Source organism: Lipotes vexillifer, unplaced genomic scaffold, assembly GCF_000442215.2.
Source record: "Lipotes vexillifer unplaced genomic scaffold, Lipotes_vexillifer_v1.1 scaffold299, whole genome shotgun sequence".
Taxonomy (NCBI): domain Eukaryota; kingdom Metazoa; phylum Chordata; class Mammalia; order Artiodactyla; family Lipotidae; genus Lipotes; species Lipotes vexillifer.
In genome coordinates this window covers 1,582,634-1,598,115 of record NW_006784347.1, presented here as the reverse complement: position 1 = coordinate 1,598,115, position 15,482 = coordinate 1,582,634, and the positions used below count along the sequence as shown (strand labels likewise).

At 35.4% G+C, this 15,482-nt stretch overlaps 1 protein-coding gene across 1 annotated transcript in view; it reads right to left on the bottom strand.

The window, feature by feature from the left end:
- Nucleotides 1–15,482, bottom strand: part of TANC2 (tetratricopeptide repeat, ankyrin repeat and coiled-coil containing 2) — a 323,861-nt gene that overhangs the window by 130,404 nt on the left and 177,975 nt on the right. The window contains exons 5-6 of the mRNA XM_007456751.1: nt 13,602–13,788; nt 3,109–3,372 (exon numbers count right to left, since the gene is read on the bottom strand). Of these exons, the coding sequence (XP_007456813.1) occupies nt 3,109–3,372; nt 13,602–13,788 (451 nt within the window). The remainder of the gene's footprint in view (nt 1–3,108; nt 3,373–13,601; nt 13,789–15,482) is intronic.

Sequence of the window (15,482 nt, the reverse complement as noted above, 5' to 3'; positions counted from 1 at the left end):
CAGCAGGAACCACTGGGCAAGGAGATTATAGCTCATTTCTTGTTTTGTTTTCTTCTTTATATGTCTCTGTATTAAAAAATCTAATAAATGTTATTTTTTAAGGTAAAAAAGATCTCTCAAGCCACTCTCTCAACTCTATTGATATAACCTGGCAATTCAATTCACTATAATTTTGCACAATACCAGAAGCTTTTAACTATTTTCTCTAACTCCAGGCTTTTGCCCTTCAGTCTATCTTATAAGGGATGGATACATACAGTCATTCTTTTGAAGTGCAAATGTGATAATATGGCTCCTGTTTAAACTCACTATCAACAAAGTAAACCCAACATAACATCAGAGTGCGTAAGGTCTTTGGCATCCCTTTCAACATCATTTTCTACCACTCCTTCCATATACCCCAGGTCCTAGTCATGCAGAAATATCAATTATATGCCGAGTTCTTTAACTTCTTGGTGCCTCCTTCCTCTTTCTTCTCTTAGTCCTTCTAGTGAATTCTTATTTGTCCTTCTCTGTGATGTTTTCTGTTCTTCTCTACCCTACTCTCCCCTTTGCACTTAGATGCTTCCTTCTCTGTGTTCCTATGGTACTTTATAAATTACTGTATTATAGCATTTATCACACTGTAGCCAAGTAGGTTACCAAAACAACAATGGATGTCAATTAGAATTCCCTCCTGTAATTATCCAAAAAAATCTTAATATTTGCTTCAGTCACTGTTCCAGTGGATATGCAAAGTTACTGAAGTACAATTGTAGCCACAAGTATGTTGACGACCACAAACAGTAAAGTTGCTAAATGGCAGTTTGCAAAAAATATACCATGAGAGGTAGTTAAGAAGTCTGAAAAATTCACAAATTGAATGATAATTCCCTAAAAGTTGACCACAATTTAAAAGATTTTATTAAGTAACTAGAATAACAGTGCTTACAAGATAAAATTCTAAATAGACAAAAATCTTACAATCCATATAATGGAAGAATGTACTCTTCACCTGATAAAATACTGCTTGCTTTTTAAAGTTTTTTTAAAAACATATTTCAAATTATATTTTTACCCGGTGATTAAAATACCTGGTATAGAAACCTGGGTTCTATACAGTCAATTTCTTCAATATCTATTAGTTAGAGAAATGTCTGATAACTTATTGATGCTTCTGACAGCTGCCTTATGCCAATTTCTGGAAAGCAACAGTGTTAGAAACCTTTAGAGACAGTGAGGGATGAATCATATCTATCTAATTAGTCCTGTACAACTTTTTGTAAAACCTATAGTTAGTTTTTGCATAGGGTAAAATAATGAATCTTTACAGACACTTATGCTCAATAAGGGAAAAGTATTTTATAATCTCTTCAGTGAACTAAAAAAAGAACAAAAGAAGCTTATACCTATGTTTCCTACTAAGTGCTCAGTGTTCTTCTCAAATAACAGAGCCAGAATTCTCTTAGAAATCATTGCAGCTTAGTTAAGAAGTAAATTGGGATGTACCATTAAGATTGGTAGCTATATTTTCCATTTTTATGTAAGCAAGGATTTAAATGCTTCTCTTTTGGATAGACTGAATTTGCCTAGCAATTTCTCATAAGTTATAGCATTCTAGGATTCTAAAAATGATGTCATGGTTGGGGATCATCATATTTAAAAGAACCCAGGAGAGAAAATTTTCTGTCATTATATAAAAGTGAATAATCTTGAAAAATTAATATTAAAATCTTCTGCAGTTACTGATCTTCCAGATGAGCCATGCTCCTCGTAATCACATCTGATGACAGATGCTGATGGTCTCCAGAGGACGGAACAAAGAGTAATGGTTTAGAAAAGGTACAGAAGGGAGATGGGAAAGGTAAGAAGCATCACACCATCATCTGCGTAACATAAATAATTACATCTGGAAAGAGCTCTTGACTATAATAAGTATTTTATTATCTTGTATCAGTAAGATAAACCCATCCTGACACTCATCAGGCAAGTAAGAAAGACAAACATAACTTTGATTTTGTAGCATGGACAAAGTCCAGATGATGATGCATTTTGAAAATGTCAGAATGCCCAACTGTTCTGCAAAAGTCCTGGTCTGAATTATTAAACAGCAACTTAGCTGTATTAAAAATATCCCTTGACGTAGTTCTGAACAGCTGCTAAAGAATAATGGCTCCATATTCCAGCCACTTATTATCTGTATCATCCCCTTATGACTGAGACTGCTAGTGGTGTTTGAGTTATTCTTTAGCAATGTAGGTACCTGATGATTCTACTATGGTAAGATAGCCAGTGTACTGTGAAAATACTGAGCTCTTCGAATGGGGAAGTTGAATTCTTGCCTGCTTGTCACTCTCTCAAACTATAGGTGATGTTTCTGGTAATATAAATTCTACTGAAATATACTTCAATTTAATAATGTTTTTTATTTTTTATTTTGGCTGCACAGTGCAGCTTGTGGGATCTTAGTTCCCTGACCAGGGGTCGAACCCAGGCCCTTGGCAGTGAAAGCTCAGAATCCTAACCACTGGCCCGCCAGGGAATTCTCAAATAATGTTTTTTAAAGCTAAAGTTTTTAAAACCTAAAATCTCAAAGTGAAATCCTTTGAAAGACTTCTGATGTGAGAAAAGACTTTTAACAGCTTGACAATATACTTTATAGGTTCTCTTTTTGATATTATGTGTTTTTATTTTATATTTATATTTTGGTTTTCTTTTAAGATTTTTTTTTGATGTGGACCTTTTTTTTTTTTAAAGCCTTTATTGAATTTGTTACAACATTGCTTCTGTTCTATGTTTTGGTATTTTGGCCAGAGGCATGTGGGATCTTAGCCCTGAGCAGGGATCAAACCCGCAGCCCCTGCTTTGGTAAGTGAAGTCTTAACCACTGGACTGCAAGGGAAGTCCCTATTTTATATTTATATTTTGGAAGCAGAACTAAACAATCACTTAAGGAACACAAACCTTCCCCCAGGTTCAAAAAGATATACACGTGTATATTACCCAAACATAAAGCAATAGCTTAGTTGAAGAAGATGAATGGAAAATTTAAATACTGTGAGAGCAGAATTTATCTTCATTTCAATATATATGCCAGTAAAATGGTGATTTAAAACAAATAAAACTTACCTGCTACTGAATTTGGCCGTGGCATAAGATAAAGAGGAATAGACTGTACTGACTGTGATAAAACTGTTTCCAAATTCCTCTCTGGGATCTTATTCAGACTATAGGTGGAAGCCGTCATGTTTTCATCTACTCGATATAAACAGGAATCCATGCTGGATTTTTGAGACTGCCAAGGCTTTACGTTTCCTCCAGATCCTAATTCTTTACTGCTTTCCCCAACGTATTTTGTGCGTTCCATGTTTTCAGAATAGCTTGTCAAGGTAGCTGAAGAAAAGAGTAAAGTGAATTAAAAAAGAAAACCAAACCTAGAGGTTAATCTGTTTACTACTCTCCAAATACATGACTAGATAATGACAATATCAGAAACATTATTTTTAACAAGTTACTGATGATTTCAGCTCCATCATGAAGTTTAAACAATTGAAACCAAAATGTAACTCTCTCACACAGGTTCTCTCTCAAAGATTTACTTTTAACAACTCTATTTGAATGAATTAAACAAATTCATATATCAGTGCTAAAGGGCCTACAAATAGGGCCTATCAATGGTAAAAACTGTAGAATTTCATCAAAAGGGAATTTACATACTTTCCATGGATTGCTGGAGAGCCCTAGAGGTGTCAAAAAGATCTTTATACTCTTTTTACCCTATATTTTTCCTTCCTGGCCCTTTATATGAAACAAAGAATTAGAGAATATAGAAACATTCCCTAAAGTAGACGCTAATATAGGAGAAAGAGTCTAAGTAAGGACACTACAAGGCCTCTATTTTTAATTAGAAATTCATTTCATATTTTTATCTTTCAGTCATAAATAGCCCAACAGATCCTAACCTTTTTGCCACCAAACACAATGTTACACCTTCCCCAATGAGATTTTATGGGTTCTATAGCATACTGTATAATTTCTAAATATGTTCAGTGATAATATATAGGTGTAAATTTATATTATGTGTGTATGTGTCTGCGTGCGTTCTTTTTAAACAGATGCATGCTTCTTTTCCTAATTTCTGGAAATTGTCTTATTACTTTAAAATATATTTAAACATTTTTCTTTCTGTAAAATTTGACTGAAGTATAATTTCATTTGGTGTAAAGATGTGGTGATTCAGCTGGCTTTTAATTCTTAGCTAGAAGCTTGGAGTTCACACAGCTGCTAGGGTCAGTATAATGAAAGCTGGAGAATGTAAAACTTCTATTTCCCGGAGGACTTGTCTACATGTAAAGTGTCTGTTAGTTAACCCTTTGCCTTTCATGTTTTTTTTTCGGTGGTGTGTCCCAGCAGAAGTTTTTATCCTTAGGTCCCAAATCAGAGCTGGCTAAGATTCACTTGTATCTGTGTGGTCTTACCCTGGTATATATTCCAGAAATATACCCCTTTTCTCCAGATAAACCCTGAGCACATTCAGTAGGCTCCGAACACTGGAACACGACACCTTTAAAGGTCTGAGAAGGTAGTAATGGGTTTCACTATTTTCAATATTTCAAATAATTTGTAAGTAATAATATGTTTTCAAATAATTTATAAGTAATAATATGTTGACTAGTTACCTAAAACATCAAGCTTCTATAAACTTAGCTGCAATTATATCAAGGGTGATAACATTAGTTATCTCATGTTGAACAGAAATTTTGGCAGATATATATATGTATACATATCATACACATATATATATAATACGTATATATACATTTGATAAATAAAAAATGAGATAGAAACTATTGGATAATGAATAGAGTGATGCTGAAAAATTTTTCAAAAATACAGGGTCTATCAATAAAAATTATGAAAGTCCTCATTGGTGGTGAAAAGATTTGAGAAACTTTGAATTAATTCATGGTACAAAGAATTATTCAGTGGACCCTATTTTATCATTTAAATGATAAAGTTTATAATAAGGAAGGGCTTCTATGGTCATGGTATTTAAAAGTAAAGACAAGGAAGACATCCAGTTTCCCAGTGTGAGAAGAGCAGTGATGTCATTTTGCACTACAACTGTACTATCTGCATGAACCAAACCTGTTATTACATAGTTCACTTGTTTTTCAAACCCAAAGTATCCCTTGCCCTTTTTCACTAGAGAGAAATGTATCTAGTCCCTGGCACACAGTATATTTGTTGAGAGGATGAATAAATTAGTTTTATTGTATGCTCAATGGTCCAGAACCATTGGGGCACAGAAAGAGTGAAAACAGAAAACTCACATAAAATACCAGAAGTAAAATCCTCTGGTTAACCATTCCCATTTAGGAATTTTGTACATTTTTGCTTCATTGATGCTTTTCACAGAATATGGTGACTTTTAGTTTATTTCATTCACTTATCTAGCCAATAAAATTTTATTGAGCAACTAGTATGTGTCAGACTACAGTGGTGAACAAGGTAGGTCCTAAATCCTTAATCCCAGAAAAAGGACAATCCTGTGGCAAAAGAGGCCACACACAGAAAAAATGAAGAATCACAAAATGAAATGCTATATGTATATTTTTTTCTTGCGGTACGAGGGCCTCTCACTGCTGTGGCCTCTCCCGCTGCGGAGCACAGGCTCCGGACGCACAGGCTCAGTGACCATGGCTCACGGGCCCAGCCGCTCCGTGGCATGTGGGATCTTCCCAGACCAGGGCACGAACCCGTGTCCCCTGCATCAGCAGGCGGACTCTCAACCACTGTGCCACCAGGGAAGCCCTGAAATGCTATTTTTAATAACAACATGCTAATGTCTGCATATTAGTCAATTTTATGGATGCTCAACCATTCCTCTATAGTGAGAACTTATCATATAACTTAAAGTCACCAAGGTGAATGAAGCACCAGAGAATGCAATGATATTTTGATTCATGTGGCTACTACAAGTTTCAAAAGTCTAAAGCCCAAGCAGTCTATATGTCAGATATTGGCCTACATAAATTAAGCACCCCTATGTACAAAGTTTCTATGAGTGGAGTTGAAGAGTAAGACATGGTCTCTCATTGAAAAATATACATATTTGTTTTCCACTAGACCTATTCTATCTCCATTTTAATTCTCTAGACGTAGTCATTCCCAGGTGGAACAAAGAATAGTGGGAAATACTGAGTTGTAAGTAATTAAGGAGATTTTTCTGAGAATTTCTCCATTTTCCTTCCTTGATATAGAAAAATAAATTGCTACCTCAGTATAAAGAACTGCTTACATGCTTACATGGCATTTCTGTTTATATTACCATATAGACCAGGAAGATAGTGTGAGGAAGTAGGAATTACAGGCTTATAAACAGGCTCATTGTGAATAAAATTAGCTCCATATATTTAAAAGTTTTATTGAGGTACAATTTACATATCATAAAATGCACCCATTTTAAGTGTACATGGGTACAAGCACATTTGCTTGTCATCTATAATAATTAAAAACTGATAGTAGGGACTTCCTTGGTGGCACTGTCATTAAGATTCCACGCTCCCAATGTAGGGGGCCTGGGTTTGATCCCTGATCCAGGAATTAGATCCCACAGGCATGTCTCAACTAAGGAGCCCACCTGCCACAACTAAGGAGCCCACGTGCTGCAACTAAGGAGCACTCGAGCCACAACTAAGGAGCCCGTGAGCCACAAGGAGCCTGCCTGCTGCAACCAAGACCCGACACAACCAAATAAATAAACAAATAAATATTAAAAAAAACTGATAGTAATAATTTTTATCTTGATTCAGTACTTTGCTTTTGTTGAAAAACTAAATTTTTAATGCTGGATAATAGTCTTAGGTCATCTGTTCTGAGAGAGAATTATTTTAGAACTATGCACTGTTTTGTAATAATTAGGACCATGGGTTTTGAAGTTATACAGACCTGAACTTGAATCTTAGCTTTGCCTCTTAATATCTATGTGATCTGGGACCAATTATTTTTGAATCTCAGTTTTCTAAGTCTAAGAAAGATTGTTATACTATTATGTAAGACAGAGTTAATTTACAGCTAGACTGGGCCAGCCCTACACTTATCTCTGGGGATGCCTGGAACTCTGGTACTGACTCTTAGCCAAGATAAGGTCAACTGGGATAACTAATGACTTATAATTTGCTGTTTACAATTTGAAACTCCCCTGGTAGCAACCAGGTCTAGTTGTTTATTGATAGCTTACACCTGGGCTACTTGGACAGCCTGGCTTAGCTATGTGACCAGAGGGGCATAAAAAGCTTCACTGTAAACTTCTGGGGAGCTCTCCTGAAACCAAGATTGCTTATACAAATCTCGGTGATTTATACTCTGGGGACAGCCACATCCTATTTGATTAGGAAAGAGACTGGATATATATGGAATCTAAAAAAACAAAAATGGTTCTGAAGAACCTAGGGGCAGGACAGGAATAAAGACGCAGATGTAGAGAATGGATTTAAGGACACGGGGAGGGGGAAGGGTAAGATGGGACGAAGAGAGAGAGTGGCACGGACATATATATACTACTAAATGTAAAACAGATAGCTAGTGGGAAGCAGCCGCATAGCACAGGGAGATCAGCTCGGTGCTTTGTGTCCACCTAGAGTGGTGGGATGTGGGGGTGGGAGGGAGACGCAAGAGGGAGGAGATATGGGGATATATGTATATGTATAGCTGATTCGCTTTGTTATACAGCAGCAACTAACAATGTAAACCAATTATACTCCAATAAAGATGTTAAAAAAAAGAACCTGGAGAGCTGCACTTGGGAATGGATCCTCGGTGCTCGCCGGCATTCTCTTTCGCCTGCTGTACTGTATCTTTACTAAAAGCTTTTTGTAAGCATTTTTCTGCGGAGTCTTATATACCCTTTCAATTATCTGATCCTGTGAAACCTTTACAACTATTTTCTTATAAGATGATTGTGAGGATTAAGTAATGGTACCCGCCTCGTACTTTGTACTCAATCAATGGTTGTTGCTACTATTATTATTATTATTGTTATATTAGTTAGGTCAATTATGCAAGAGAAATGCTCTGTTTGGTCTCCTTGATCAATTTAATAGGCAGTATCTAGACTTCTTTAACATATATGCCATGCCATATAAATATAACGCTATAGCTACCAAAAATTTATTAGTGCTAAGTAAGTAGAAGGTGCGAAGGATGACAGAGTCACTAGCACAATAACTGGATAAACTTAGCAGTGAAGATACAATTGCACATTTCTGAAAACAGGTTGGAGAAAATATAAAAAAATAAATTATCTGATGTTCAAGTTTATGACTCAGGGAGGTGATTTTTTAAACGTGAAAATTTGGATCAAAAAAAGAACATACAACATCCTACTGGAATATATGTTACTAAATGAACACAGGTCTTTGATTAGGAGTTTCTGATTTTGCTTTTTAGTTACTAATGTGAAATACTAGGAAAACATAATCATTGAACAATGAGCAAAGCTGTAGATGTTTCATCTTCCTAGGTGTTAAGTGATATAAGGCTAAAGGATATAAGAACAAATTTGGCAATAAATCAGAACCTAAAGAAAAAAAAAATCCTGAGATTTGATTAAAAGAGGGAATTCAAGAATTATACCTTTCTGGGACTTCCCTGGAGGCACAGTGGTTAAGAATCTGCCTGCCAATGCAGGGGACACAGGTTTGATCCCTGGTCCGGGAAGATCCCACATGCCATGGAGCAACTAAGCCCGTGCACCACAACTACTGAGCCTGTGCTCTAGAGCCCGTGAGCCACAACTACTGAGCCCGAGTGCCACAACTACTGAAGTCCGCGTGCCTAGAGCCCGTTCTCCGCAACAAGAGAAGCCACAGCAATATGAAGCCCACTCACCACAATGAAGAGTAACCCCCGCTCACCACAACTAAAGAAAGCCTGCGTGCAGCAACGAAGACCCAGTGCAGCCAAAAATAAAAAATAAATAAATTTTTAAAAAAATAGAAATTTAAAAAGAATTATACCCTTCTGGAAGGAACTGTGATCTCCAGATAAACAAAAGGCAAGAAACATGCCTAAATGGATCCACGCTTAAATTCATTTTGCTATGTAACACCATACCAAAACAGCCCATTATTAAAACTTAACATGAAAAAGGAATAGGATATAAAAATGATGTATATCTCACAGAGTTTATGATTATCAAGATTTTTGCTTGAAGCTATAATAGGAGCTTATATATAAGCTAATAGGAGATTATATGTAGTTGGTGGTATCTAACTAGCCACATATATAAGACCATTATACAATTAAAGTTATACCAATAAAATAAAAGAGTAACAAATATGGGGGCTTCCCTGGTGGCGCAGTGGTTGGGAGTCTGCCTGCCAATGCAGGGGACACGGGTTCGTGCCCCGGTCTGGGAGGATCCCGTGTGCCGTGGAGCAGCTGGGCCCGTGAGCCGTGGCCACTGGGCCTGTGCGTCCGGAGCCTGTGCTCCGCAACGGGAGAGGCCACAACAGTGAGAGGCCCGTGTACCGCAAAAAAAAAAAAAAAAGTAACAAATATGAAATTACATTGTAAATACCTGACGATCATGTCAGTGATATTTTACCACATATTTAAGAAAGGTTGTGAGTTTGAGGAAAGGGAAGCTATGATTGGAACAAAGAAGGCTTTCTGTGGTAAAAATTAAATTACATCTGGGGTGAGTCTAGACCACACAGAATCTAAGAAGTTACAGTTATTTACAACCTTTTAGAATCTGAGAGAGGAACTTTTTACATTAACAATACTTAAAAATTCAGGAACCCTGCATTTCTAGTATTCTGATTCTTATAACTAGAATTCTACATATTTTGGCATGCTATAAGAGTGATACAGCAGGCATCACTAAAATTCTGATTGCTATAATTACAAAATGTAATCATAAGGAATTCACACTGAACTGCCTGATGTATAAAGAAATCAAAAATAGATAATTTAAATTAATACATTTAATAACTTTTGTGCTTTTCGCTGACGGGGCAAGCTTTAAATATGGAACGCTAATAACAGACCATCTTGGAAGTTTTTGTTTGAAATAATATAAGCAATATTTAATTTGGAAAAGCAGATGTTTCTATAATCAGCGGGGAAAATACTTGAAACATATTTAACAGTTAAGGTAGAGGCTAGCCTTGAATTTCCAAGGTAATAACAGTATCTTTGACTATTATTACTTATGCCGTACACAATTTTCTTCCAAATCAGACTGCAGTGAAAAAAAACTAAAGGGAAACAAGTCATTTCTCAAGATAAGCTGCTCACATATGATTTGATAACTACTCTATAGTCTTATGTAATTTTTGGAAGAGACATTATTCTCTTTCTTCTCTCATTATTTTGCAAGTAAATCTGTTTCAGTATTTATACACATTAAAGAATGGAAGTTCATTATTCTTCAAATTAGCTCTCTTATCCACAAAGGCATTTATATTTACAAGGAACACAATTTTGGAAATTTATCAGAAAAAAAAAAATGAGGAACACTGTCTGCTATAAGTCAAAGCAGGATCTCATTTTTAATTTTCAGAACATTATGAACATTATTCTGAACACTCACTGACATGTTAAGCTTCCACTTTGAAAGGTAACTACTTGTAAATGGATTTTATCCAATCTGTCAGCACCATGCCTTCTGCTTGGATGAATATATTTCTAAAGCTATTTTTTTATGTATGGCAGAATAGATGATATGCAGTTACAGACACTCTAATAAGATCGACAGAAGAACCCAGGAAGAGGTGTGGCTGGGATTATAAAAGTCACTGGGCCAAAATGAATCATAAAGAGAATTTAAAAGAATAAGATTAGTCGATGGAGAATTCTAATCTCTATTATTTATTAAAAATTTAATAAAGTTCCATCTTGTACCCAATGGTCATTCTAAACACTCTAAACACCTGTCAAAAAAGTAAAGTGCCAGGTCAGTCCTTTATCCCCTATCCTTCCACACTTAAGCTTTCTTTCCTTTGAGCACCTACTATGATACCATATGTCAGTCATTGGACTAGGTGCTACAGAAACAGATGAATAAGACACAATTTTGGCTAACAAGAAACAGTCTAATGTTGAAAAGCAGGCTCCAAAAGTAATGATAATACCATGTGTTAAATGTAATGATATAGATATGCACAGGTATTACTGGGAACATGGAATAATAATATGAATTGGATAGGAGGTGGAGTGGAGAAGTGAAGAGAGGTGGTGGTAGTAGTGGTGACAGAATACTCAAGGTGAATCTTAAAAAATATGTAGGAGTTAGTCAAATTTAAGAGGGAGAGAGGAGATTACAAGGCAGAATGATCAATATGAGCAAAAGCATAGAGATGAAAAAATGAATGTGTCAGGTAACAACAAAATCTAAAGTTGCCAGAATAATATATACAAGGCCGAAAGTAGTGGGCTTGAAGGCTGGAGAAATTGGCTGCGGTCAGATCAGGAGAGCCTGGCATTTATCTGCTACGTAAATGGGAGCCAAAGGAGTGATCTGATCAGATTTGATTTTCAGGTAGTTCACTACATCTTATAGATAACAGAATCTATAAAATAGTAATTGTTTTTCAGTTAATTCATTTTGGTGGCTGTGTGAAAAACAGACTTAGGACAAGGCAAAAAACACAGAGAGAACTGTTAGATTTGTATTAATCTAGGTCTAAGATAAATGCGGACTATCAAGGCAATGCTAGGAAAGATGAAAAAACAATACAGGGATGAGAAATACAGGGGGAAGGAAGGTGGGAAGGACTTTCCTCTTGGCTATCTAGCTTGGGTTCCTGGGTAGGTAGTGATGTCATTATAAGAGAATATTTTGGACAAGTTTTTGCAAATAAATTTGAAAGAAAAACCATTACTAAGGAAAACAGATTCAGAAAGAAAAAGAAAAAATTTTAGGTCCTATAGTAATTAATACACTGAAATAGTAGTTTAAAAAATCGACATAAAGAAAATAACAGGTCTGAAGTATTTTAATGGCAGGTCCTACTAAATAGTCCAGAAACAGGTAATTCCAGTTTTCTATAAACTATTTCAGAGGTTAGGAAAAGAGGTCAATTTTCATCATATTTTATCTATGTATTTTATTTAGTTAAAATATTTAGCTATTTAATGATAATATCTTCATATTGACTTCTCATATAATCACAAATTAGAAATTATTATGTTACATACTGAGGGTATAGAAAATTATTAGACATGAATCCTGCCTTTAAGGAGCTTTATAATAAGTTTTAAAATCAGGAAATGTGAATCCTCCAACTTTGTTCTCCTTTTTCAAAACTGTTTTGATTATTTGGGGTCCTTTGAGATTTCACATGAATTTTAGAATGGGTGTTTCTATTTCTGCAAAGAACATTGTTGGGATTATGATAGGGATTTCAATGATTCTGCAGATTGCTTTGAGAAATATTATTTTAACAGTATCAGTCTTCCAATCCATGAACACAGGATATATTTCCAATTATTTAAGTCTTTTAAAATTTCTTTAGCAATGTTTTGTAGTGTTTAGTGTACATGCCTTTTGCCTCCTTGGTTAAATTTATTCCTAAGTATTTTATTCCTTTTGATGCTACTGTAATGGAATTGCTTTCTTAATTTTATTGTTTTTGGTTATCCATTGTTAGGGTATAGAAATGCAACTGGTTTTTGTATGTTGATTTTGTATCCTGTAACTTTGCTGTAAAAATATTCTTTTTATCAACTCATTATTTATTTAAAGTGAATAAATTCACATGTTGATGTATATTCATTTAAGTACTAGAGATATGCTTAGTTGACATGGCATTAAAATATCTGCAATAACATCTAAACAAATAAATATTTTGACTTGATAACCTTTAGAAGGAAGCCAAATGAGGAAAAAATATTTCATTGTCTTTATTCCTTTATCGTTTCCACTTTCCTAGCCTCTTCAGCTTCTGTCATTTGTTGACCAGCCTCTCCTCATCCCTTCCTTGAAACTCTTATCTTCCTTGGCACTGGTAACATTATACTGCCCCAGTTTTTCTCCTATGTGTCTGACTACCCTTTTTCTGTATCTACTGGCTCATTCTCACACCTCTCACCCCCTGGTCAATTTGAACATGCCCTAAGATTCTGTGCTCAGTCTTCTTTTCTTCTCTTTGCATTTCTTTGTCTTCAGATTCTTCTTTTCCCAAAACTTTGCTCACTTCCATGTGACTGACTCCCCTTAACAAGTATACAACAGGCAATAATACGAAGAACTGAGAACCACCAAGAAACTACTAGTTCAGTGAGGGATAAACTTTTTCTGAACCACTTCTGTTGGTACACATGATGCATGTGAATTTACAAGAAGAAGTAGAAAGAACTTTTTCTATTCATCCCTTGTTTTATCAGATAATATCTTTAAAGGACTGGTTAAGCAGGGAGGGATACCTCTCATTTTGTTTGCCCTTTATGTCTCTCTCCTGTATCATTAAAAAGAAAAGGACACATTTTATATGTACATCTCAGTAACTCAAAAGCAGAATTTTTGAAAACCTTGAGCTTGTGTAATTATTTTAAAAAGAAAAAAAGACACAAAATGATGTCTTTTTTAATGATTAATATAAAAACCAACTTACCAATGATACCGCTATCTCTGCTTTCAAGGGTGGAGGTTGGACTAGTGACAGCCCCATAGCTGCTATCCTTGGCAGTTGCATTTGTACTGACTTGCGGGAGAGTGGAGCAGGGGCTACTGGCTGGTGGAGAGGCAGTGCTGCTAGTCAAGGTGGAACAGGGACTTATCCTCTGGGTGATTGCTGAGGTCTGAAAAATTGAAATGAAAAATGAAACAAACTGATCAGCTGTTAAAGTAAAATATATCTTATGGTAAAACACATGCTTTGATAAGAAAAAGAAAAAACTCCACACGCACAACTTTTACATCTATTAGGTTCTGCTTGTTTTTGCCTTCCGGGATAAAGCATTCCGTGTTCTATAATTAAGGTGAAACTTGATAAATTTAACATGAGCAGAGACTGGCTTGTTTTTCTGCCTAGGAAACTCACAGTGAGAAGTAGTCTTTATCACTACTATGAACTAATAGAGGAATTTATTAATCACAAATTTTTCTTGCTATTTTCAATCGAAATTTTTCTGAAGGCCTGGAACTTTTTCTTGCTAATAATTGTCTTTGGATAGAAAAAAAAAATCTCTGCAGCCAAGGAGAAATAAAGTTCTTAATGCAAATAAATGGGTTTATTTTGGATACATAGGTGGTTGCTCAGAGGCAATAAATGAATGCAGGGAAAATGCCTTATCTAAAAGTTTGTCTAATAAAATAGATCAAACAATATTAATTTAATACAAAATGAAATAATTTCTCTGTAGAAACTGATTACAGACTGAGATCGCTGAGTGATTCTTACACCTAAAGTTACCTCCTTTTCACATTTTTGATGGGAAGTAATGAATAATCACCGAAAAGACTGATGGCAATATATTCTGGTTTATCTAATTTAATGACAGTTTGCTTTTCTTTAGCTCTTCCTACCCAAATAAATTAATGAAATAATGAATGAAAGTGTATCTTTTTTCAAACACTCAAGAAATGTTATCCTACCCTGATACCAAAACCAGACAAAGATGTCACAAAGAAAGAAAACTACAGGCCAATATCACTGATGAACACAGATGCAAAAACCCTCAACAAAATACTAGCAAACAGAATCCAACAGCACATTAAAAGGATCATACACCATGATCAAGTGGGGTGTATCCTAGGAATGCAAGGATTCTTCAATATATGCAAATCAATCAACGTGATAAACCATATTAATAAATTGAAGGAGAAAAACCATATGATCATCTGAACAGATGCAAAAAAAGCGTTCGACAAAATTCAACACCCATTTATGATAAAAAAAAACCTCCAGAAAGTAGGCATAGAGGGAACTACCTCAACATAATAAAGGCTGTATATGACAAACCCACAGCCAACATCGTTCTCAATGGTGAAAAACTGAAACCATTTCCACTAAGATCAGGAACAAGACAAGGTTGCCCACTCTCACCACTCTTATTCAACATAGTTTTGGTAGTTTTAGCCACAGCAATCAGAGAAGAAAAGGAAATAAAAGGAATCCAAATTGAAAAGAAGAAGTAAAGCTGTCACTGTTTGCAGATGACATGATACTATACGTAGAGAATCCTAAAGATGCTACCAGAAAACTACTACAGCTAATCAATGAATTTCGAAGAGTACCACGATACAAAATTAATGCACAGAAATCTCCTGCATTCCTATACACTAATGATGAAAAATCTGAGAGAGATATTAAAGAAACACTCCCATTTACCATTGGAACAAAAAGAATAAAAATACCTAGGAATAAACCTATCTAAGGAGACAAAAGAGCTGTATGCAGAAAGCTATAAGACACTGATGAAAGAAATTAAAGATGATACAAACAGATGGAAAGATATACCATGTTCTTGGATTGGAAGAATCAACACTGTGA